This window comes from Suricata suricatta, chromosome 1, assembly GCF_006229205.1.
Source record: "Suricata suricatta isolate VVHF042 chromosome 1, meerkat_22Aug2017_6uvM2_HiC, whole genome shotgun sequence".
NCBI classification, from domain to species: Eukaryota; Metazoa; Chordata; class Mammalia; order Carnivora; family Herpestidae; genus Suricata; species Suricata suricatta.
Window position 1 is genome coordinate 113,092,269 of NC_043700.1, and position 24,210 is coordinate 113,116,478.

General features: G+C 38.1%; 1 protein-coding gene across 1 annotated transcript in view; it reads left to right on the forward strand.

The window, feature by feature from the left end:
* Window positions 1-24,210, forward strand: part of SLC39A8 (solute carrier family 39 member 8) — a 76,055-nt gene that overhangs the window by 21,944 nt on the left and 29,901 nt on the right. The window contains exons 3-6 of the mRNA XM_029942638.1: window positions 2,015-2,177; window positions 9,812-9,981; window positions 11,046-11,168; window positions 11,878-12,045. Coding sequence (XP_029798498.1) covers window positions 2,015-2,177; window positions 9,812-9,981; window positions 11,046-11,168; window positions 11,878-12,045 — 624 coding nt within the window. The remainder of the gene's footprint in view (window positions 1-2,014; window positions 2,178-9,811; window positions 9,982-11,045; window positions 11,169-11,877; window positions 12,046-24,210) is intronic.

Consider the following 24,210-nt stretch of genomic DNA (forward strand, 5'->3'; position numbering starts at 1 on the left):
ATTTAGGCACAACTTCGACATTAAAAAAACAAAAACGAAGGCCAAATGTGCATTTTCTTTAAGGCAATTGCAATTTTAGTTTTTTGGTTATTTTTAAGTTATTTATTTTTTATTATAGTTTATTGTCGAGCTGCTTTCCATATAACACCCAGCTCATCCCAACAAGTGCCCTCCTCCACGCCCATCACCCATTTTCCCCTCCCCCACCCCATCAACCCCCAGTTTGTTCTCAGTATTTAAGAGTCTCTTTTGGTTTGCCTCCCTCCCTCTCCTTAACTATTTTTTTCCCTTCCTCTCACTGATGGTCCCCTGTTAAGTTTCTCAAGTTCCACATATGAGTGAAAGCATATGGTATCTGTCTTTCTGTTGCAGTTTTAGTTTTGATAACTGCATGCACCTTGGTGTTTCGGATGTTTTCTCATCTTTCCTTAATAATCAGTAGTGATCTTGTACTCACATATTACGTTTTTAGTTTCATTGTTTCTATTGTGAAGGAAATCCCAGGACTTCATGGTCAAAACATTCACATGAACTTTTGAGTTCTCAAATACCATTCACAGAGTGTAAATTACTTCGGAATGCCGTAACAGAATACCATAAATTGGATAGCTTGAATAATAGAAGTTTTCTCATAGTTCTGGAGACTGGAAGTCCAAAATTGAGGTGTCAGAAGGGTCTCTGTCCGGTAAGGGCTCTGTCTTTGGATTGCAAAAGGCTGCCTTCTAGCTGTCTACTCCCATGGTGGAGAGAGGGCAAGCAAATTCTTTGGTGGCTTTCTTTGAAGACCCCAGTCTCATGACCTCATCTAACCTTAATTACCACCAAAAGGAGATATTTACTTATTATTATTTATATATTATTTATTTATTTTTTAATGTTTATTTATTTTTGAGAGACAGAGAGAGACAGATTGTGAGCAGGGGAGGGGCAGAGAGAGAGGGAGACAACAGAATCTGAAGCAGGCTCCAGGCTTTGAGCTGTCAGCACAGAGCCCAACCCGGGGCTCAAAGGCCCCAACTTTGAATATTATATTATGAGTTAGGGCTTCAGTATGGGAATTTTGGGAGAACACAGTCTAGACTATAGTTCAAATCTAAGTAAGATCTTAGTGGGGTTTAAATATTGGCTGAAGCATCAAGCAACTTTTCTCAATTGTACTTATTAGACTCTTCTGTTTGAGTGAATGGATATTTTTCACACTCTATAATTCTTACAATTATTAACAATAGTAACACATTTAATTTCTTTCGTATTCCTAGTAATGCAAGTATGTGGACTACAGTTTATGGTTAAACTGTGCCCAAGAGTAAAGAGTAAAATGATACCTTTAAAAAGTCATTTTCATAAAGAATTTTTTCCTAATGCAGATTTTATTCCTCAATAATAGTTAATGAATTTCTATGCAGCCTAGCACTATTTTTAAAACCTTATGTAGTATAGAACAGCTACCCACTATCACTGAGAACAATACGTATTTTAGCAAACTACCATATTTACTAAAGACATACTTTAAAACAACTTTTGTGTGTTGGAATTATTATTGCTGTCTAGGAGCATGGATGAGTTTCCTAAGAAACTGTAGAGAAGCCAGGTGTTTGTCTACAAGAAATGTTACAGAGACCTACTCCAATAGCCTACGCAAAATATCCATTCAATCTAAAGAGAAACAGAGAGGGGAGACTGAGAATATAGGATTGTTTTAAAGCTATTTGAAAGCTACTGGTTCACTTTTAATATTTTTAAAGTCCTTGGAAATCCTCAAACTGGTTCTTACCTTTTTGGCTGCCATAGGTAGACTGTTGTCAAGAAGGGTTTTTTGCTTTGTTTTGTTGTTTTTTGCTATTTTTATTCTTGTTTCTAGGCTTAAAAAGGTGTGGGCTGTTTTAAGATTTGGGGGCTTTTGTGTCAAGTTAGTGCTGTGTGTCTAGATAAAGTATCCCAGGTTTCATAGTATCTTTGCTTGCATGCTTTTACTATGTTAACACATATGTTTACTTTGTTTCTCCTGTTTCAGTGTCTATCAGCTCAAGAGATCTTTTCCCTTCATGGCTTTTCAAATACTACCCAGATAAGCAGCTCCAACTTCTCTGTCATCTGTCCAGCGGTCTTACAACAACTGAACTTTCATCCTTGTGAGGATCGGCCCAAACACAAAACAAAACCAAATATTTCGGAAGGTATGTTAGAAGGTTGTTTTCTCCTGTTTGAAAAGCCTATAGGCTTGTCTGAAATTAAATCAACATGCTTCTTTCTCTGCTTTATTGATTTTTTAAAAATCTACATAAGAAACCCTTGGTAAAATACTTATATTCTGAAAATTTAGAATATGAATAATTAGAACTCATTTAAGCTTCATAAATTGTTCTGTCTGTGGAGTCAAAGTTATACTTGGTACCACTTAAAACTTTGTAAAACTCAATTCTTGATTTTAAACAATATATGTGTTATACTGTATGTGTTGGATTGTACGTTAACTATTTGACTCATAACAATCTGGTGATTTCCATTACCTTGTGCTTATCCGATTATTTAAAAGGTTATCAATAAAGGGATAAGGGAATATCCTATTTAGATTAAACATTAAGATACTGAGTTATTACTGCTTTTCTTTTCATTAATGAAAGAAAATGCCAGTGGCTATTTTTTAAAGCACCTGTAATAGTATTGCCATAGATACTGCAATTCAAAGGAATAACTTGCTGCAAAGAAATTCTAAAATTTGAGAAAACAAGTGCACGCTTACTGTATAGTTCATATACTTAAACGTGTAGAAGAATTCTTTTCCAAATAAGATAAACGACTATTTCCACGGGCCTGTTTGCCAGCTATGTGCAATTTCTTTGTACCCTCAAATCATTAACCTGACTGACATGGATATTTTAATTCTCATTTTTTGCACATTTGTCATTCAATAAACATTTATTGCCAAATGCTGTTCTGGGCACCGAGGATTCAGTAGCAAACAGGAAAAATCCCCTGCCCTTTTAGGGCTTACGGTGTAATGGAGAAGAGAAATAATAAGCATTTATACAAACAAGCGAATAAATAATGTAATTTCAGAGTGACCAATGCTATGAAGAAATTAAGTAGGTAAGGGATAGAAGGAGACAGTGGGCAAGTGTGATTTTTCGATAGGTCAGAGGAGATTACATTTGATGAGATTACATTTGAGCAGGGTCATGACTACAGTAAGGAGAGACCATGGCAAGATCTTCTCTGGGAAAAGAGCATTCTTGGTCAAGGGAACCGTAAGCTTGACAATGTGCTTGGTGTATATAGGGAACTACAAAAAAGCCTGCGTGTCTGGAGCATAGTAAACAAGAGGGAGAAAAGAAGGAAATGGTGCCCTGGGCCTTGTAGAATGTAGTAAATTGACTGGATTTTATTTTGAATGTGGTATGAAGACACTGTAGGGTCTAGATGGGGGAGTGACATGAATTAGTTTGGATTTGTACATGATTAGTATTCTATCTCCAGTTTGAAGAACAGATTGTAATGGAGTATGAGTAGATGCAAGGAAGTAAGCCAGGAGGTAGTTTCCCAGGGCTGGTGCTAAGGATGATGGGGATTTGGGCTGAGATGGGAGAGGTAGAAGGGAGGAGAAGTGATCAGATCCAGGATGGATTTGGCAACTCTGCTAAAATGGATTTGCCTCTGGATTTGATGTGGGGGTTGGGAAAGATGAATCAAGGTTTGAGCCACTGAAACTGGAGAGATGTATGTGCCATTTCCTAGATTGAAGAAAACTGGGAGCAGCAGTCTCACATGGAGGAAACAAGTGATAAGGCATGGGTATAATTTTTCACATAGTCAGGTTTAGACATTGACGTAGACCACCAAGAAGACTGTACAGTAAGTAGGCTGTGGCATGCACACATTGAGCGTTGTCAGACAACAGGTCAAGCCTAGAGATTCATTTAGAGATGGCATTTGAAACCACTGGTCTGAGTGAGCACATTTAACCTGAGTATAAAAGAATATAAAGAGAGAGAAGATAGAGAAGAAAAGGGACACCTCAACAGAGGAAGTGCTTATTCTACTGACTTTTGGATTCCTTTGGTATATATGAATACCTTGATCTCTATCTTAGTAACAAGAATAACAATGGCAAAGAAAATGATAATAGTCAACTTTTATGTGGTACTTACTATGTGGAAGAGTACTGTTCCAAATACTTGGATCTATGTTAACTCATTTAATCTTCATACAACTATATAATGTAGGAACTGCTGTTCCCATTTTACAGCCAAGGAAACATATGTGCAAGGAGTATAAAGTCATTTGCTCAAGAGTACACAACTTGCACATGATAGAGCCTTCTTCAGACCCAGCTGTCTCAGCTTCAAGATCCACGTTCTTTTATATTCTGTATTTACATACATGTAGAATAGAAGGCCTCAAATATACTTTATCAATATAATTAGCAATTTTGCAAATAATAGTTTCATAGCTAATTGTTTAGGCAAATATTTTTTCTAGATAATATATTAAATAGGAAGGTGTTTGTATTTCAATAAGTTTGTTTAATATACTTTGCAATTTATATTCCAAAGTAAATTCAGAAAATGCTTTATATATTAACATTAATGATAGTATAACATAATAAAAGTGTAGATACTGAGGCCAGCCCACCTGGACTCCAATCCCAGCTCTATAATTTTCCAGATATTTTGGGGCACATGACTATGTCTTTCTGCCTCAGTTTTCTTATCTAAAACAGTACCCTTCTTATAGGGTTGCTATAAAAATTAAATAATATTTATGAAGCATGTAGAATATAAGATAGCATTTACTTAGGCACTATATATATGTCTGTTAAGTAAAATATATCTACCATGTACATAATTCTGGGTATAGGAGATGAAACTTCAGAAAAAGCAAGTCCTGTATTCTGCATGTTAGTGGCTGACATTCAAAAGTGTTTTTAACACTAATTCCCCTGTTTCTTCTATCTCAGGAATCAGGAGGTAAGAACAGGGAATTGGGAAGCAGGAAGTGAGGGAATTTCAGGGTCAACACTACAAAGTCATAAAATGGAAAGTCAGTAGTTCTAAATTCCAAGATTAATAGGCACCAAATATTTGGACAGAGGCCCAAGAAAGACAGAACTGGCTCTTAGGGTATATATACATTATCTTAGGAATTGAAAAGGAGCTGGAGTAGGTGGGATAAGGTGGGAGAAGATAGAGAAATAAATTCTGGAGAGTTAGGGTAACTGGTAGAGTACTCATTATTATTAATCTAAGATGCTTAATTTGACACTCTATTGCCTTTATTTGGTGTACTATCTTTTTTTATTTTAGTGCAACTATGCGTGCTTCTGTGTTGAGCAATTTATGTGCCTCAGATATCTCATCTGTAAAATAGAGATAATTATAGTATGTTCCTTCTAGAATTGTTGGGGGTATCAAATGTGTTAATATATACAAGTGTCTAGAACAGTGCCTGGCACAGAGAAGGAAGACTGTATTCACTCCTCTTTATAAGTTTGTTCATAGATTCACTCCATTCAGTGCTCTCTGTGTAAGCCTATTCTTTTAAGTAATGAAATGCACTTGATTCTTGATGTAACTGTTTACTTAATATAGAGTCAATTCTGAGTTCCAAGGAATGAAAAACCAAAATAAAACTAATCCAAAGGAATCATGATACAAGGATTTTATACACATGATTGCACTGATGTTTCAGTGGGCAGAGAAAATAGTCTCATTTATCAGAGACCTCATATTTTATGATTTTGAAATTGCCTTTCAGGTGCTTTATAAGCTCTTATGGATGAATACCATAAACTGATAGTAAATTAAATTCTCTAGGAGATAGACTAATTGTTTTAGCAATAATTCAGTGATCCAAAATTGGTGCATTTTTTGATAGGGTCACAGAATGCTGTTTAATTCAAATAATAAGTAAGAACAATAGAATTTACTTATAGCATCCCTGGAGATCACGTTGTCCAATTCTGTAGTAGAACCTGTAACATAAATCTAAGCTCTAGAGATGTTGAATGACTTCCTACAGGTAGAATATCTCATCTGGAAGGATGAGAGCACAGGGCTCCTCACTCCACTCCTAGCTTTTTAACTATATAACAATGGGCTAAAATGAGCTGAAATTTATATGGTGGTCTACTTACTAATTTATCATTTTTTAAATTATAATGATAGGTATTGGAGGCTTACTATATATACCAGGCACAGCATTAAACGGATTTATTTTATTTTTGTAAAACCTCTCTGAAATAGGAGAATTCAATGAATCTTAACACATAGTGGTCTTTCAATAAATGGTAGCTATTGTTACTAATTTTCCTTGGAAATTTATAAAATCTTCCAGAGTTCGCTAAGAGGCAGAGAGAAAGGATCCTTTCTGAAACAGATCATTAGAGGGAGTCCTCTGTGTATATGGAGAGGTCCAAGTAATTTTCTTATAGTAATTTATTCTTTGGTGCCCCAGTTGAGTGGATGAATGGGATTTTTTTCTTCAGTAATGTCCTAACAACACAAGAAGAGGAAGCCATGTAGTTTGCTTAGAAAGTGATGATTCATACTCCCAACTTCCCCAAGTCGTTCTGATAAATGTATACAATAGTAACTAAGGTTGGAAAGATTAGATAGGCAAATGGTTTTCTTTTTTTTGGTAAGAGTTCTGAGCTGTACCATGAAATATGGCATTCACTAATTCATTCATTAAAGCATGTGTGCTATTTACTGGGCAATATTCTAGGCACTGAGAATGAAGAAAATAGCTCTTCTCCTTGAAAATCTCTTAATTTGTATAATGTAGACAAATGTAAAAGATAAAACTATGTTAACACACAAGATATGGTATGTGGCCCAATTACCTTTAATCAAAGAGCCATGGGGACCTTGAGGAGCAAGGGACAGATGCCTGGAGGAGCTAGGAACGTTTCATAGAAGAGGTTTTGGAGTTGGTTTAGAGAAACACATGTGAGTTTCTTAGGCATTGAAAGATAGAAAGATCTTTTCAGATAAAGAACCATAATTAAAGGTAGTTCAGTACTTGCAAAGTATTGTGTTAGCATAAAGGCCATGTTGAGAAGTGTGTAAATAATACTGGAGAAGTTGTGTGGGAGTCAGTTTAAGAACAGCAGTTTTGAATAGGGGCATGAGATGATCAGTTATGTTTCAGGATGTAAGTCTGGTGGCCATGTCAAGTAGAGGGAGGAAGACAGGACAGAAGACTCACAATGCATCAGAAGAGGAAGCGAGAGAGGGCGAGGGCCTCAACCCCAGACACTGGCACTGAGGATGGAGAAGCTGGAGTGAGGGGGTCTCAAGAAAAACTGATAGGTTTGGTTACCAATCGTCTCTGAAATTGACTGGTTGGGTGAGAAATTGAAATTGATCCTAACATTTCTGCTACCTATGGAGATCACAGATTTCTCAGGGGAAAGTGATGTGTTTAGTATGCGTATGTGGTTTTGCCTTACTTTGGTGTTCAAAAACTGTGCATTTTTATTTTAGTTTCGGCATGTATCTTACCTTTTTACCCAATGAGATTATAAATGTTTGTTGAATGAATGCAAGCATATAGGCTTGCAAACTGATAGAAAACTATTTGTGTTGAGGGGAACCACACATTGATATACCATACCGGGAGATATGGGAATGGAGAGCTTTCTCTACGTGGAAAGTCTGAGGGGAGTAGGTAGCTTGTGTTAGGTGATAAGGTAGTAAATGGGAATGAGGTGGACCTTTGTAGTTCCAATGAGATGACTTTGCAGGGCCTGGTCAGGGGTCTGGAACCGATAGGAAAACATCTGGAGAAGATAAGGTCATGGTCAGTGCTGTGATGATTCTTGTGGTAACAGTAACATTTATTTTCTGTTCATTTCATTTGGTATGCTACACAAATACCTTGTATTGCTTTGTGTGTGCCTGTGCCAACCCACTTCCAGTTCTCCAAGCAAAAGTTCCTTATTGTCCAAGTTCCTTGTTGGCAAGAACCATGGTTTTGTCTATATCCTATGCTCTATCAACATTTGCTAAGATTGTTTGTAGATAGAATTGCTTGAACTAAAATAATGGTGAGCAATCTTGTATGTATGAAGCACAATATTAAATCTTTTAGTTTTGTTGAGTCTCTTGTTTTTTCTTAAAATTAGAATACCTCTACAGGAGTAAAGAAGCATATTGCTAAAATATGTTGGTCTTGGAGTCAGACTGCCTGGGCTCACAATCCAGCGTTCCATCTACATAATTCGGGCAGCGCATTTGAACTCCACATGCTTTGGTTTCCTCAACTGTATGAAGGAAGTAATACTTACCTCACAGGGTTTTGTGAGGATTAAATTAATTAATACATGTCAGTTTCTTAGCATAATACCCTGCAATGGCGAACACTCATAAGCATTAAGTGTTACTACGGTGCTTTACTGAGGGCCTCAGTGAACAAAGAGGCCTAACATTTAAAAATGTTTTCTGGGCATTTTAAACAAGTGGCAATGCAGGGGCAGCTTTCTAGCCTTTCATGTTGTCCTTCGTGCATAGTGTGTGAGACATAAGCATGTTGCACGGTTCTAAGGGCCCATTTGTATGTCAGCCTGCACTGCCATCTGTGACTGTCCTGCGGTCACACAGCATGCTTCACCTGCACTCTGAGTGGGTCCTAAAACCATTTCCTCAAGGATAATTCAGAGGAAATTGAGGTCACATATGCCGTTAGCCACAGGTTTAGAATAATATTCATTCATTTCATTGTAAGCAACATTTATTAAGCACCTATTGGATACAAGGCCTTAGAGATAGAGATGAAAGACGTGTCATCTCCTTCTATCACCAGAGTCTTCACTTTATAGGATATTTTCACCTTAATCTGAGCTCGGCAGGGCCAGTCCTGCAACGCAGCTCCTCTCTGGCTCCCTCGTGCTGTCCCCCTGAGTGCTCACTGCACTTGGCTGAGTCCAGGTCACAGAGGCCCCAGCTGGAGGGCAGAGGTGCCACCTTTCTGAGTGCACTCCACAGGCACCTGCAGACAAGTGATTATGACAAACTCATTGTCAGCAGCTATGGTCACCTTGAAGCGAACGAACCCATACCAACCCATCTCCACCCCTACTCTCCACCTATCATCTTGAACCCTGAGAGTCACACTTCCTCTATATTTCTCTGAAAGACAGAATTTTATTTTATTTTATTTTTTAAAAGACTCAATAGTTTAATTAATTAATATTTATTGAGAGAGGGCACAAGTGAGTGAGGGGGGGAGAGAGAGAGAGAGAGAGAGAGAGAGAAAGAGAATCCCATGAGGAGCAAAGAGACAAAGGGTGAGGGAGGGAGGGAGAGAGAGACAGAGAGAGAGAGAAAGAGAGAGAGAGGCAGGGTTCACTCAATGTGGGGCTGGTGTTCACCTGAAGCGGGGCTCAAACTCAGGAACTGACATCGTGACCTGAGCTGAAGTCAGATGCTTAACTGACTGGGTCTCTCAGGACACCTGAATTTTAAACCAGACTTTGAGCTACAGATGAAAGTAGGTGACTTGCAGCCTTTGGGCCTCAGATGGTTTGTCATTATTCTAGATGTTGTCCATCTAGAACATTCTTTGAGCCTGTAATGGTGATTTAGGGCTGATGAAGGCATAAGTGCTGTTATTTTATTTATTTATGTTATTTATTATTCTATAGCAATGTTGACGGTTTTCTGTATACTTTCATTGAGAAGATTTTGTTGCTTTAAAGAAGATACCTGTTTCAGGTTTTAAAGAAACAAGGTATTTCAAGCTTACTGTACAGAAAGACTTCATTTGGCCTCTTTGCTTTGATTAATTGCTACTCTTTTCCTCTCAATTACAGTTTGGGGATATGGATTCCTGTCGGTGACAATTATTAATCTGGCATCTCTCCTCGGATTGGTTTTGACTCCATTGATAAAGAAATCTTACTTCCCTAAGGTTTTGACATTTTTTGTGGGCCTGGCTATTGGGACTCTATTTTCAAATGCCATTTTCCAGCTTATTCCAGAGGTAAGGACATTGGCTATTTGTGTCTGTGAATAATTGTTTCTTTTAAATGTTTTAGCACTTTGTAGGTTTTAATGTTCCATTATTCTCACAACATTTTATGGTCTGCTTGATCGTGTTGGATAAGAGAAAGCTGAATCACAGCAGGAGAAAGCTTGTCTCAAGCCACAGGGGATGTCAGTGTCGGAGATAAAATTAATATTCTAGGAGGCCAGCCACCAGGACGTGCCCAGACAGCTCTGGGACACCTCTGAGGGCCTTAAAACATTTTTTGTCTTGCATTTGGCAAATTTAATTTTTCCACATACTTTTATTATTTATTTTTTTTTCTAAAGAGCATGCAATGCCAGATTTACTGACAACATGCCACAAAATGTCCACATACGTTTACTATAGCTTTTACTTAAGTTTGTGTTTCTTGTCTCTTAGGAACACCTTGACTCTTTATAATTTGAAACTTCAGCTCTTGCCTGATGTCCTATAAACAGTAGATTATTTCATTCTCGTGTGCATGTGCATGCATGCCTGTGTGTGTGAAAATCTTTCTTTCCTTCTTCATTCTTGGGCCCAATGCATGAGTTCTTTATCTCTTTAGGACACAGTAATCTACATGGCTTTGCCATATTTGCTTTAAAAATTTAACTCTAGATATGATAGACAAATACATTACTTTTAAGAGAAAATGGATTATCAATGTCTCATTTTTTATTATCTAAATTAATATTATCTATAAAGATGAGAATCAGGTGCTTCTTCTTGACTACTAAAAACTTTCTCATTCAAGGTAAATATTGCCGAAGGATATAGCCAGGACACTAGAAGATACTCTGGGGCTTTAATTAACAGAGTTTTCTCTGTTTATAAGACTACTGTGTGATCTCTTACAGTTTGGTTACTTACATTTCAGTGTTTTTGTTTTGTAATCTTGGTGGGCATATTCCCAATATTACCTTATCTGAAGATGGAGTTAGAACTTTGGTAAAAATTGTATACTGAAAAATTTTGGTATTATTTTCTAAAAATCAAGTTAAAGTACTTGGTCTCATCTGAACTTTTTTCTCTCTTAGGCATTTGGGTTCAATCCCAAAAGTGACAACTATGTTGAGAAGGCAGTTGCTGTGTTTGGTGGCTTTTACCTACTTTTCTTTTTTGAAAGAGTGCTTAAGATGTTATTAAAGGCATATGGTCAGGTAAATGGACTTTATTTAAAATATTTGATGTATGACTACCTATGTCTACTTTATATATAGCTGTATAGGCATTTAAAGGTAGGAATTTTATTCTTTTTTTAAATGTTTTATTTATTTTTGAGAAAGAGAGAGAGACAGAACATGAGGTGGGGAGAGGCAGAGAGAGGGAAACACAGACTCTGAAGCAGGCTCCAGGCTCGGAGCTGTCAGCACAGAGCCCAATGCGGGACTTGAACCCACAAACCATGAGATCATGATCTGAGCTGAAGCTGGACACTCAAAAGAGCCACTCAGGTGTCCTTTAATTTTATTTTATAATTCTATGAACAACTCAGTTATTAGGCTTGTGAATGTGAGGAGAAAGAAAAGAGTCAATATATTAATAAGTATAAGAGAACACTTGATTAATAGTGTAGAATTTGGAATAAGTACCAACAATTAAATGTCAAAAAATGTGCATAATTTATGTTCATTCATGTTCATCAAAATAAGAAAGCATATGTACCCTGACATAAACAAACAGAAAAAACAAAATCTAATCAATAAAAATACATTTATAAATCTAGAAAGATTACTTTACATATTGAATAGTCATACAGATTTTCTCTTGCAAATAAAAAGCGTTAGATTCCCTACTTCCTTGAATGTGTGAGCCACCATTTTTTTCTTCTTATAACCTCATCTTCCTTTAAAAATTTTTTTCATATAGAATAATCATACCCACTTTTCCAATGATGACTTTGGTCCTCCTCGTGAGAAAACTCATCAGCCTAAAGCGTTACCTGCAATCAATGGTGTGACATGTTATGCAAATCCAGCTGTCACAGAACCTAATGGACACATCCATTTTGATGATGTCAGTGTGGTATCTCTTCAGGTATGGAACTCCATTTTCTCTTTACTGTATTGCATCCTTTATACAATGTGAAGACTTTTGTGAATGCAGCCAAATCAATATTTATACACTTAAATGTGTCTCACTTACTCTTGTATATGTGGAAGTAAGTGGAATGTAAGTTTGTATTCTTTTTACAATTTTCCTCCCTATATTTACTCCAAACAAGTGAGTTAAGCAAGAAATTGTGGGTTACTGGATCTGAGACTTCACTATTCCCTAAGATCATATAATATATGTATGAGTTACTTAGATTTATACAGTGATATGTAGCAAACTTAATCAGAGCATTTCTCTTATTTTGCAATTCTTTCAAGATCCAAAACCAAAGAATCCCTTTGAGTAATTTTGAAACTGCAAGAAACAAGATTTGTAAGCTGTTAAATTCGTGTTCATTAATTGGTTTAAGATTTGTATCCCCATCTTCTAAATAATGTTAATAGGTATCATTTCTTGAGTATTATGTGCCAGGTATTATGCTAGGCACTTACTTGTTTTGTCTCATTTACTTTTTAATGCAATTATTCAAAGTAGAGTTTATTTTCTACATATTAGAACTGTTTCGGTTTCAAATGATGGGAATCAAACCCAAATTATGTATGCAGAAAAGAGACTTTATTGGAAAGATAGTGGATTGTCTAATGAACAGCCACGCTATAGGAAGAGTGAGAACCCAGGAACCATTAGAACCTACAGAACCTTTGCCTCCTTCTCCTCCCTGTGTCTTAGAGTCATTCCTGCACCAGGCAGTGGGAAACACAGCCACTCGCAACTCCCGAGATGTATGTTTTATAATTTCATCCACTAGAAGAGAAAATTGACATGACTCTTTCAGTCCTAATACAAAATTCCTGGCAAGTGTCTCCTTGGTCTGGCTTGCATTAGATGTCCACTTCTCGACTAATAGAATTGGCCCCTTGTATGGCTGCCAGGTCATATGGATGGAGCAGAGAACTGTTTAGGAAAGAAGGGTTCTAGGGTGACAGTAGCATTCGTGTTCACCACAATTCTCATTTGACAGATGAAGAAAATGGGACTTTAGATGTTAAATAACTTCTGAAGGGTCACTCAGCTGGTAAATAGTAGATCCAGAAGCTACAAAGTTAAACATAATATAAAAAAAGAAACATTGAAAATAAAATCAAGGAAAGCCTGCTAGGAGAAAACAAGTAAGTAGAAAAAAGATATCTGGAAGAGGTTATTATGGTAAATGACCTGAGTTTCCTTCTGGAAACAAAATATAATCGGTCATATACTTTCCTCCATCTGATTAAGGAAAATCTCAAGTGTGTTTGAAGAGGCAGTTTTGTGTTAGCACTAAGCTAAGAGAGGAAATTATTTCATGCAATGTAATGAATAATGTTTTCAGCCAAGATTTTGCAAAGACTATGAAATGTTCAAATAGATAATTTCTTACAATGATTATAGCTAACATTTATTAATGCTCAGGATCTCTGCCTAGAATTTGAAGTGAATGGCCTCTGTGGACCCTCATCATAGTCTAGGAGACAGGTACTGTCATAATTCAAATACTGTAGCATAGAGAGGTTAAATGGCCACCCCAAGGACACACAGCTCCTACATGGCACAGCTTGGACCAGGATTGAGGCCAGCTGATGCGGAAGCCTGCTCTCTTGCTGAATTGCCTTCCTCAGGTCACAAATTCTGTACTAGAATCAAGATGATGACATTACCTCTTGACTTGATAAATATTAATTTAACTCTTGACTTGACAAATATTAATTTTCTAAGGGGTAGAAGATCATTTGGCCCCAGGCTGTTGCTTTCTGAGGGCAAATAAATTGAACTGCTTGAAAATTTGATTTTAATTTTAAAGTTTTTGAGCTCCTAATTTATGATTTACTATGGCCAGAAGACATGTTTGTGGTAAATATTAGCACCCTGACAAAAATGGGCTTCTGCACATGGTCCTGTTTCACGTAGTTTAGAAATATCAATTGAAAAGCTCTTCCTCCTCTATTTCTGGTAATAGTGCTAGTACACAGGCTTTCATTCGTTTACTTGATAAACATTTATTGAGCACTTGCTCACTGTCCTGGGCACTGGGGGTTCAGAAGCAAATGAATTCTTGTGAAACTTATAGTTTATTTAGTTGACAACATAGAAAAGAGTAAAACAAGAAAATATCATGTAGCAGTACTTGGATGAAAATGAAATATGGTGATGTGAGAGTGACATGTGGGGGCTTCTGTGACTGATCTACAAAGGTCCCTCCAGAGGTCAGCAGAGGATTGGATAATGAGAAAGAAGAACTCGCTATACAAATATCTGAGAAAAAACTGTTCTAAAATCTCTGAGAGTGATCAGATGGGTTGTATATAAGGGAACTGGAATGGAAATGGCTTCCTGATCATTGCTGGGGACAACTGGCACTATGTCTTCGATTTTCTGAATAGAGACGACTGTGGTATTGCAAACCATGGTGAACTAGCAGTCTAGTGAGAGGGTGTAATGAAGCTGGGATTCCGGAAATATACTTCTAGGGATGAGAAGTCCCACTGAAGTCAGAGAAGGTGTGTTCTAGGGTGACAGCCATGCACAGGCCTTGACATGAGCTATTAGTCCTGACACTAATTTCTTATGGGGACTATTTTCTGGCCATCTGGTTGAAGGTATAGTCCTAAATGAAGGCACACAAGTATTGATCAATGTACTATTATTTTCAATTTTCTTTTTTTTTAATGTTTATTTATTTATTTTGAGAGAGAGAGTGCCAGCATGGGTAGAGGCAGAGAGAAGGGGGGAGAGAGAATCCCAAGGACATTCTGCACTGACAGCTCAATTTCATGAGCCATCAGCCCAGAGCCTGCAGCCTGCTTGGGATTCTGTGTCTCCTTCTCTCTCTGCCCCTCCCCCACTCATGCTCTGTCTCGGTCTTCTCAAAAATAAACATTAAAAAAGTCTTTTAAAAATATTTTCTAACTTTTTAAAGTGTTTATTTATTTTTGAGAGAGAGGGAGTGGGTGAGGAGCAGAGAATGAGACAGAGAGAGAGAGAGAGAGAGAGAGAGAGAAAGAGAGAGAGAGAGAATCCCAGACAGGCTCTCAGTATGGAGCCTGATGCAGGGCTGGATACTACCAGCGATGGTGAGATCAGCCTCTGAGCTGATATCAAGAGCTGGATGCTTAACCAACTGAGCCACCCAGGTGCCCTCTGATTTTTTATGTGATATAAAGGATTTAACTTATATGACTCCATTGTAAGAATTGAACAGGACACGGAAAATTCATGGTTCATTTCTGAGTCCAAATATTTCCTTAAGAATTTTGTTAATGGTTCTGGTTGCTATTGCTTCAACCCAATGAAGGTTTCTTTCTTCTTTTTGTTTCCCAAATTGAAAACAATAAGAAACTAAGAGTGAGTTAAGGAAAGCAGTCTAATTTGACATTTTATCAATAGAATGCGAATCATATGACAATCGAGATAATAATAGCATGACTCTAGATTTTCCTAGAATATAGGAAGAATAAAAGCATTGTTACAGCATAATGAAAATGCACATCTTAGGAATGGCTTTATTAATATTCATCCAAATAATTCTGGCCCATTACAGAATACTCAGATATGCAATTTAATTGCCTTTTGTATTTTGCCTGTGTTCAGTCATATAAAAACCAGAGCTTTACATGTTAAAAAAAATGTATTGCCATCAAAGTATATTTGTTACAGTAAGAGGATAGAGGATATTTTATTTACCAGTTAATTAGCTTGATTATAGCTTTATTTTTCTAATTTAACATTTATTCATCTTTGAGAGGCAGAGAAGGACAGAGTATGAGTGGGGAGGGACAGAGAGAGAGAGAGAGACACACAGAATCCACCCTCCAGGCTGTCAGCACAGAGCCCAACGTGGGGCTCGAGCCCAGGAACCCTGAGATCATGACCTGAAGTCAGATGCTTAACTGACTGAGCCACCCAGGCGCCCAGTAACTTTTAAATATTTAGGCAAATTAGTAAGACTTCCTTAGTACCCTTGCTCCAGACCTCGTAAATGTTAGGCACTGTAAGCCACGTAATGCGCAGGTGTATGTGTGTGTGCCTTATTCAGGTCCTGCCACTAGGTAATGCTTCACAGCTCTCCCTGTGACGTGTGCTACTTTGTTCTTTTCTCTCTGATATCACCCTGTGAAGTCATGTCAGCCAGATGAGTCTTCTCCCTGTGAATCTATAGCTTTAGTATTTGTTAGGCATTGATTTCTTAGGAATGTTAGGTACTCTGAGGCATGGTAGCTTCCCTGGGCCACTAGCGGGACTATGTGACTTATTTTGACTTATTTCTCCTCTAGTCTGTAATCAGTCTTTTTCTATTTTTTTATCAAAATTTTTAAAAATATACTTTTTTTTGTCAAATTGGCTTTCATACAACACCCAGTGCTCATTCCAACAAGTACCCTCCTAAATGCCTATCACCCACTTTCCTTTTAATCAGTCTTTTTCTAAAGGAACCTCTTGTGCTTTTATTGAGGAATCGATGCCAATAAGATAAATGATGAGTCGCCCCTTTTTTTCCTAATAGAAGAACAATTATTATCAGCGATTTTTAGAAGTTAACTATAGTGGATTTAATGTTTAAAATTGAGGTGCAAAAGTGGTGCTTGGGTGTTTTGGTTACGCATTTGGCTCTTGATTTTGGCTCAGGTTATCATATCATGGTTCATTGAGTTTGAGCCCCACGTTGGGCTCTGCCCTGGCAGTGCCTAGCTTGCTTGGGATTCTCTCTCCCTCTTGCTGCCCCTCCCCACTTGTACTGTCCTCTGTCTCTCTCTCTCAAAAATAAATAAATAAATAAATAAATAAATAAAAATAAAAAAAGATTGAGGTGCAGTGAAGTGGAATTTAGCTGCAAAATGTGGTGATGTTAATGGCACTTACTTTGTCAATAACTTACATGGAGTGATATTCTCCAAATAGAGAGATAACGTTTTGAGGTGTTTGGGTCTTCATGAGAGTCCATTAGATGTTAAATACACTTAATTCATTCATCAAGCATTTACTGAGTACCTAATATGTGCTTGGTACTATTCTAAGTACTGACCATACATCAATGGGATAGAATAAACTTTCTGCCCTTTCATAACCTAACTAAAATATGATACCAGAATGTGGAAAACATTCTTCTTTTTAAAAGTGAACTTCACACCATATGTGGGGCTCAAATTCACAACCCCAAGATCAAGAGTTGCATGCTCTAATGACTGAGCCAGCCAGCTGCCCCTGCATTTTTTTTTAAATTTTTTTAATGTTTTATTTATTTTTGAGATAGAGAGAGACAGAGCATGAGCAGGGAGGGACAGAGAGAGAGGGAGACACAGAATCGGAAGAAGGCTCCAGGCTCTGAGCTGTCAGCACGGAGCCTGACGCGGGGCTTGAACCCACCAACCTGAGATCATGACCTGAGCCGAAGTCGAAGGCTTAACCGACTGAGCCACCCAGGCGCCCCTCTTTTTTTTAAGTATAGATAGAAAAAAAAGCTGATCAAAAGCCCTGTCTATGTGTGGGGCTTATATAGGTCTTTTCTCTTGGGTGGGTGGTTTTTTCTCCATTCTTGCCCAGAGGTGGCAGGCAGGTGTGCACTTCTGGATGCCCATGTTGGGAGTCGTGTGGGGACAGACAGGGACCAGGGACTGGGCCTCTTGGACTTCATACCCCTGTCTTCAGCACCACACTTGATGTCAGCCTTTTTTTGCTTTGTGCCCTTGAAGGGAAGGTCTCTCTGCTTCATTTTCCTAAAAGGGTGAATCTCTAGTCATCATTTGGGGTGGTTGCCTTGCTGCATGGTCTTGGGAGCAAAGATCTGGTGTTCTGATTGCTCCCTTAATAAACTTACAGTGAACTCTCTTGTTTTTCCTATTAAAGTTTATTTATTTATTTTGAGAGAGAGAGAGAGGGAGGGAAAGAGACAGAATCCCAATCAGGTTCCATGCTGTCAGCACAGAGCCTAACTTGGGGCTCTTTTTCACGAACCGTGAGATCGTGACCCAAGCTGAAATCCAGAGCTGGACACTTACCCAACTGAGCCACCCAGCTGCCCCTGGATTCTCTTATTTTTAGTTCCACTCTTCTCCCATCACCTTCACAAGTACTTGGTGCCACCATTCTCTAAGTTCTCTGAGACTCTCGGCCCCACATCACCTTGTTTCTTGTTGACTTTTTTCTTATATGAAGTCAGTTATAATGCATCCTCAACTTTTCGTCTTCCAAAAGACATATGTCATATCATCTGCTATGCTTTCTGTCCTGTGGCATTATGCCATGTCCCGTGGCATTATGACCCTTTTATTTCTTTATTTTAAGGAGTTTCAGGAGGGAGTACAGATAAATATATATATCCATTCTGCTGTATTTCACTCAAAACCTATTGACTGTTTAAAATCACAATATTTGGAAAACTGAAAACAGTTTCCTGTATGTGGTTATGTCAGCCATTAGTTACAACCGAAACTATGTAAGGAATAAAATTATGTAACAAGTTATTTTCATCGATCTATACTGACTGGTATTCACAGAGAAGCAGATGCTGTCCCTGGACAGTCATGAAGAGGAGCTCTGGGTAGGACTCCCATGTCAGGGGAAGTTGCTCTCACTGGATCTCAAAGCTGCCTTGCCCTGCAGCCCATTTTATCTGACTCTAGTCTGTGCTGGAAAAGTCACCAAATGATGCCTGAATCCTCTCTGAACTTAGCCCACTTCACTAATACTAACCACATTTTTATTCATCTCTAGTGAACCTTTTCAAATTTTTAAGAATATTAGTTCTAAAACCTTTTAATTACTCTGAAAAATTCCCACTCCTACCTTTGTTTCTTTAGTGAGACACAGATTGTTAGTTGGAATCTGTGAACTTTGCTATCTCGTGTCATCTGTTACGTCTTGAAAACTTCTCTCCTTATGTGCTCTCCACCTTCTTATTTGTGTCAGGACTTGTATCCTCTCTCTGTTTCTTAGGAAAGTTTTTTTTTTAAGTTTATTTAGAGAGAGAGAGAGAGAGAGAGAGAGAGAGAGAGAGAGAGAGAGAGAGAGAGAGAGAGAAAGAGAGAGAGAGAGTTCTAACCAAGGTCCAGGCTGTCAGCGTAAAGCTCGACATGGGGCTTGATCTCAGAGCCATGAGATCATGACCTGAGCCCAAATCAAGAGTCAAATGTGGACACTTAACTGACCAGGCCACCCAGACACCCCTCCTTTCTCTTTTTTAAAGCCAGTTCCTCCAAACGTGCTCATCTTTCCCATGGCTTCTTCCTGTTTCCTTTTATCTTTCCTGAATCTCTCCTTCTCCCCATGTCTACAAATATACAAACATGCTCAACCTTTTCTACCTTCTTCTTTCTTCGTGACTCTGCTACTCCCCAGAATTTTTCAACCCTCCCTTTCTCTACCCTGTCCAGCTTCTTGAAAAACTAATTAATACTGAAGACTCTGTCAGACACTTTCTTAAGTACTTTACTTATATTAATTCATTTATTCCTTATAATGACAATCCTGTGAGGTAAGTGCAGTGTGGAAACTGATGTACAGAGAAGTTAAGTAACTTAAGTCACACAGGTACCAGGTTAGGATGAAACCGAGAAATCCTGATTCATAGGCCCATCTGTTAACCTTTATCCTGTGCTACTCTGCCTATTATTTTTATTTGCTAACTAGTCTTTATGTGTGCCTTCCTCTTTTTATTATCTCCTCAAATATTTAATCATTTCTGATTTTAGAAAATCACTACCTATTCTCTGAAGTTTCTCTTTGGGGTATTACAGGTGATTTTTCTAGGTAGCACACTATATTCTTTTTTTAAAAAATGTTTATTTATTTTGAGGGAGAAAGAGTGCAAGCAGGGGAGGTGCAGAGAGAGGGAGAGAGGGAGAATTCCAAGCAGGCACCGAGCTGTTAGCGCAGAGCTTGATGTGGTACGTGGACTCACGAACCGCGAAATCATGACTTGAGCCGAAAACCAGACTCAAACGCTTAACAGACTGAGCCACCCGGGTACCCCACGCACTGTATACTTAACATACATTCTCATTCTCTTTGAGACATACCTGTGGTTTAGCACATATTTGAGTGCTTCTTATTGGCTGAATGCTAGGAGTAGAAAGGCAGGTCCTTCACTGAGAGCCACTCCCTCGCTCTTGGAATTGCTCCTTAGGTAACGTCTGTCTGTGACGCGGTAATAACCTTCACCTCTCGTGTTAGCTACTCCTTCCCTGGTGTTTTCTCTGAATCTCCGTTTCCTTGCAGGCCAACTGGGTGTGAGGAGGAAGCAGGGGTCTTGGTGTTACATGGGCCGGTGTTCTCATCACGGAGTAAAATGTTAGTTGTAGGATTTGGGAAACATCAATTAACGTCTTTGAGCCTTTGTTTCCTGTTCTGTTAAATAATGTGCAAAAATCCTTAAGTTAATGATTTTTTTTGTGAAAATCAAATAATTTGTTGTGGGTTGCTTATGTAACAATGTGTCTGACACACTGTATACATATGCTAAATACATATTTCTCTTCCACTTGCCAGTTTTTATCTTTCTGTAGTTTTTAATCATAGTGATCTCATCAAATCCTATCAATTGACTTTTTATTCCTCTGGGAATAACTTTTAACTATATGTTTAACTATTTTCCCAACTTCCTTTACAAGAGGGCTTCTTGTACTAAGCCGTAAAGGCTTTTGAATCTCTGTATTTTCCCACTGGGAAACACAGTGAAACACACATTGAGAGGATAAAATTCAAAATATCATAGTTTCTTATCACCACTGTTTACCTTTTTTTTTTTTTTTACAATTTTAGTACTTTTCCTTAAAACTAAAGTTTGATTTTTATTTATTTTTTATTTATTTTTTCAAATGTTTTATTTATTTTTGATACAGAGAGAGACAGAGCATGAGAGGGGGAGGGGCAGAGAGAGAAGGAGACACAGAATCTGAAGCAGGCTCCAGGCTCTGAGCTAGCGGTCAGCACAGAGCCAGACGCGAGGCTCGAACCCACGACCGTGAGATCTGACCTGAGCCAAAGCCGGAGGCTTAACTGACTGAGCCACCCAGGCGCCCCAAAGTTTGATTTTTAAAACTTGAAGGCCATCTAGTAATAAATACAACCTTCTGAAAATAAATGCTTACAAGTCTGACATTGACTTTCTGTTTAACAGACTTAAGAGACTTTGAAACATTTATTCTCACTTAATGGAATAAAGCTTTATAGTCTAATTTAATTAGGCATTTGAATAATATCTGTTTTTTGTGCCCAAGATTCTCTATCAGTTGTTCAGTTATGCACTCATAAAAGCATTTCTGTCACACTCTGACACATTCAGTTCAGCTGAAAGGACGTTCCTAAAGATGTTCTTAAAGGAAATGACTAAGGCGGGACTTAGGGTTATCTGCTCTGACTCCTTAAATTAGCCAGTTGTTTGGACATCTAGGACATCCCTGATTTCACACAGGGAGGCTGGCATTACCACTGACACATTAAATCCTAACGGAAGAATCTTGGTGCTACTAACTACCAGACCAGCTGGGACACTCAAGTAAGTTAGTGTATATGAAAGTGCTTTTAAAGGTAGTCAAATCTGTACTATTCCGTCTATTTGCTTAAGGACAGACCGTTGTTATGGGTTTCAGTCAGGGAGTGCTATCGTATCCAAATGAAAGGGGAGGATATAGCCAATCTCCTGATAAACATTATATGGTTACTATTTTCTTAGAGTTTAAAATGTTAATCAATTGATATATACTACCAGGTCCATGCAAACATAATTAAAGTGTTACGAAATTTGACTTTTGTGTATAACTTGTAGACTTGAGGACATTCTTTTCCCTCAATATACATATACATCCTATTTAATTTCTGTTGAATGAGTGAATATCTGGAGTGAAAAAGAAAACAGATATTCAAAGACACGACTTTCCAAGAAAAATCTTTTCCGTCTCCCTAGAAATTGACACAGATATGTTGACTAGTTCCTATCCTACATGTTGTAGGATACAGTCCTTTAAATACTCTCAAAGGATTAGGATTTAACGTATCAGTGGTACATCATTGTACAGTTCTGTGAAGGTTCGCAAAGTACATTTATTCCTGGAACCACCATGAAACGGAATCACCAGCAATTCAGAAGCCTTCTTTGTCCCTCTCCAGTGATTATACCCTTACCTCCTGAAGGAAACTGCTACTATAAGTTCTAATGTCATAATAGTTACTTTTCATAGAGTATGTAATCTTTGGTATCTGGCTTCTTTTTCGCAATAGCACTTTTGTGAAGTTCATTTATGTTGTTGCTTATAATAGTAGTTCCTTCATTTTAACTGCTTTATAGTATTCTATCACATGCATATATCAGTTGCATCCATGTCATTATCATGAATTTAACCTTACCATATCTATTCATACTCTTATATTCTTATTATATATCCACAAGTAACATATTGTATTTTACATTTTTAAAACTGAGAAAATTGTTTTTTGGACAATTTCATTGTGAAACTTGCTTTTTTTGCCCCTATTTTAGTACTTCCATTTCTACTTCATTCATTTTAACTGTGTGATATTACCACTACTTGTTTATCCATTTCCTCTGACACTGATACTTTTCCTTTTAGCTTTTTGCTATAACAAAATGCTGCAATGTATATTCTTATCACGTCTCATTGTGCCTGGGTGTAGAGTTTGTCTCGGGCCGAGGTGCGTGCTAGTGGCATTTTGTGTAGGACAATTCTTTGTGTTAAAGTGCCCTGTGCATTGAAGGATATTAAACATTTAAGCCTCTCAGGGTGCCCTTGTCAGACACAGCAATCCATTCATTAGTGACAACCAAAAAATAGCCCCCATTACCCTGACACTTCTAAATGCCCTTGGATGACATTAGATAGTTTCTGATTCAGAATCATTGATCTAGAGCTTTTCTCAGCTGCAGTTTTGTGAGACAAGAAGAGGATTTAAAGCAACTGTTTTCTGTCATCTTTTGGGGATGGTACAGAGTATCATTCTATATGCACAGGAGAGAAAATTATTTATTTATTTTTTATATTTTTGATGAATACCTTAAGGCATTAAGACTTGATTGTCTTACAGAACCTCTCTGAGAAAGATTGAGGTATATAACTAGACTTGTAAGAAATGGGCCCTCCCCCTTCAGCCCTCAGTTTGTTTCAGTATTCAAGAGTCTCTCGTGATTTGCCTCCCTCCTTCTCTCTTTTTCCCCCCTTCTCCTCCCCATGGTCCTCTGTTAACTTATTCCCGTTAGACTTATGAGTGCAAACATGTGGTATCTGTCCTTCTCTGCCTGACTTATTTCGCTTAGCATAACACCCTCGAGGTCCATCCACTTTGCTACGAATGGCCATATTTCATTCTTTCTCATTGCCATGTAGTACTCCATTGTGTATATGTACCACATCTTCTTGATCCACTCATCAGGTGATGGACATTTAGGCTCTTTCCATGATTTGGCTATTGATGAAAGTGCTGCTATGAACATTGGGGTACATGTGCTCCTATGCATCAGCACCTCTATATCCCTTGGGTAAATCCCTAGCAGTGCTATTGCTGGGTCATAGGGGAGTTCTATTGTTAATTTTTTGAGGAACCTCCACACTGTTTTCCAGAGTGGCTGCACCAGTGTACATTGCCACCAACAGTGTAGGAGGGTACCCGTCTCCCCACACCCTCACCAGCATCTTGATTTGTTCATTTTAGCCATTCTGACCGGCATGAGGTGATATCTCAGTGTGGTTTTGATTTGTATTTCCCTGATGATGAGTGACACTGAGCATCATTTCTTGTGTCTGTTGGCCATCTGGATGTCCTCTTTGGAGATGTGTCTTCATGTCTTCTGCCCATTGCTTCCCTGGATTATTTATTTTTCAGGTGCAGAATTTGGTGAGTTCCTTGTAGATTTACTAGCCCTTTATCAAATATGTCATTTGCAACTATCTTTTCCCATTCCATCAGTTGCCTATTAGTTTTTTTGATTGCTTCCTCCTTTGCAGTGCAGAAGCCTTTTATCTTGATGGGGTCCCAATAGTTCATTTTTGCTCTTGATTCCCTTGTCTTTGGGGATGTGACGAGTAGGAAATTGCTATGGTTTAGGTCAAGGAGGCTGTTTTCTGCTTTCTCCTCTAGGGTTTTGATGGTTTCCTGTCTCACATT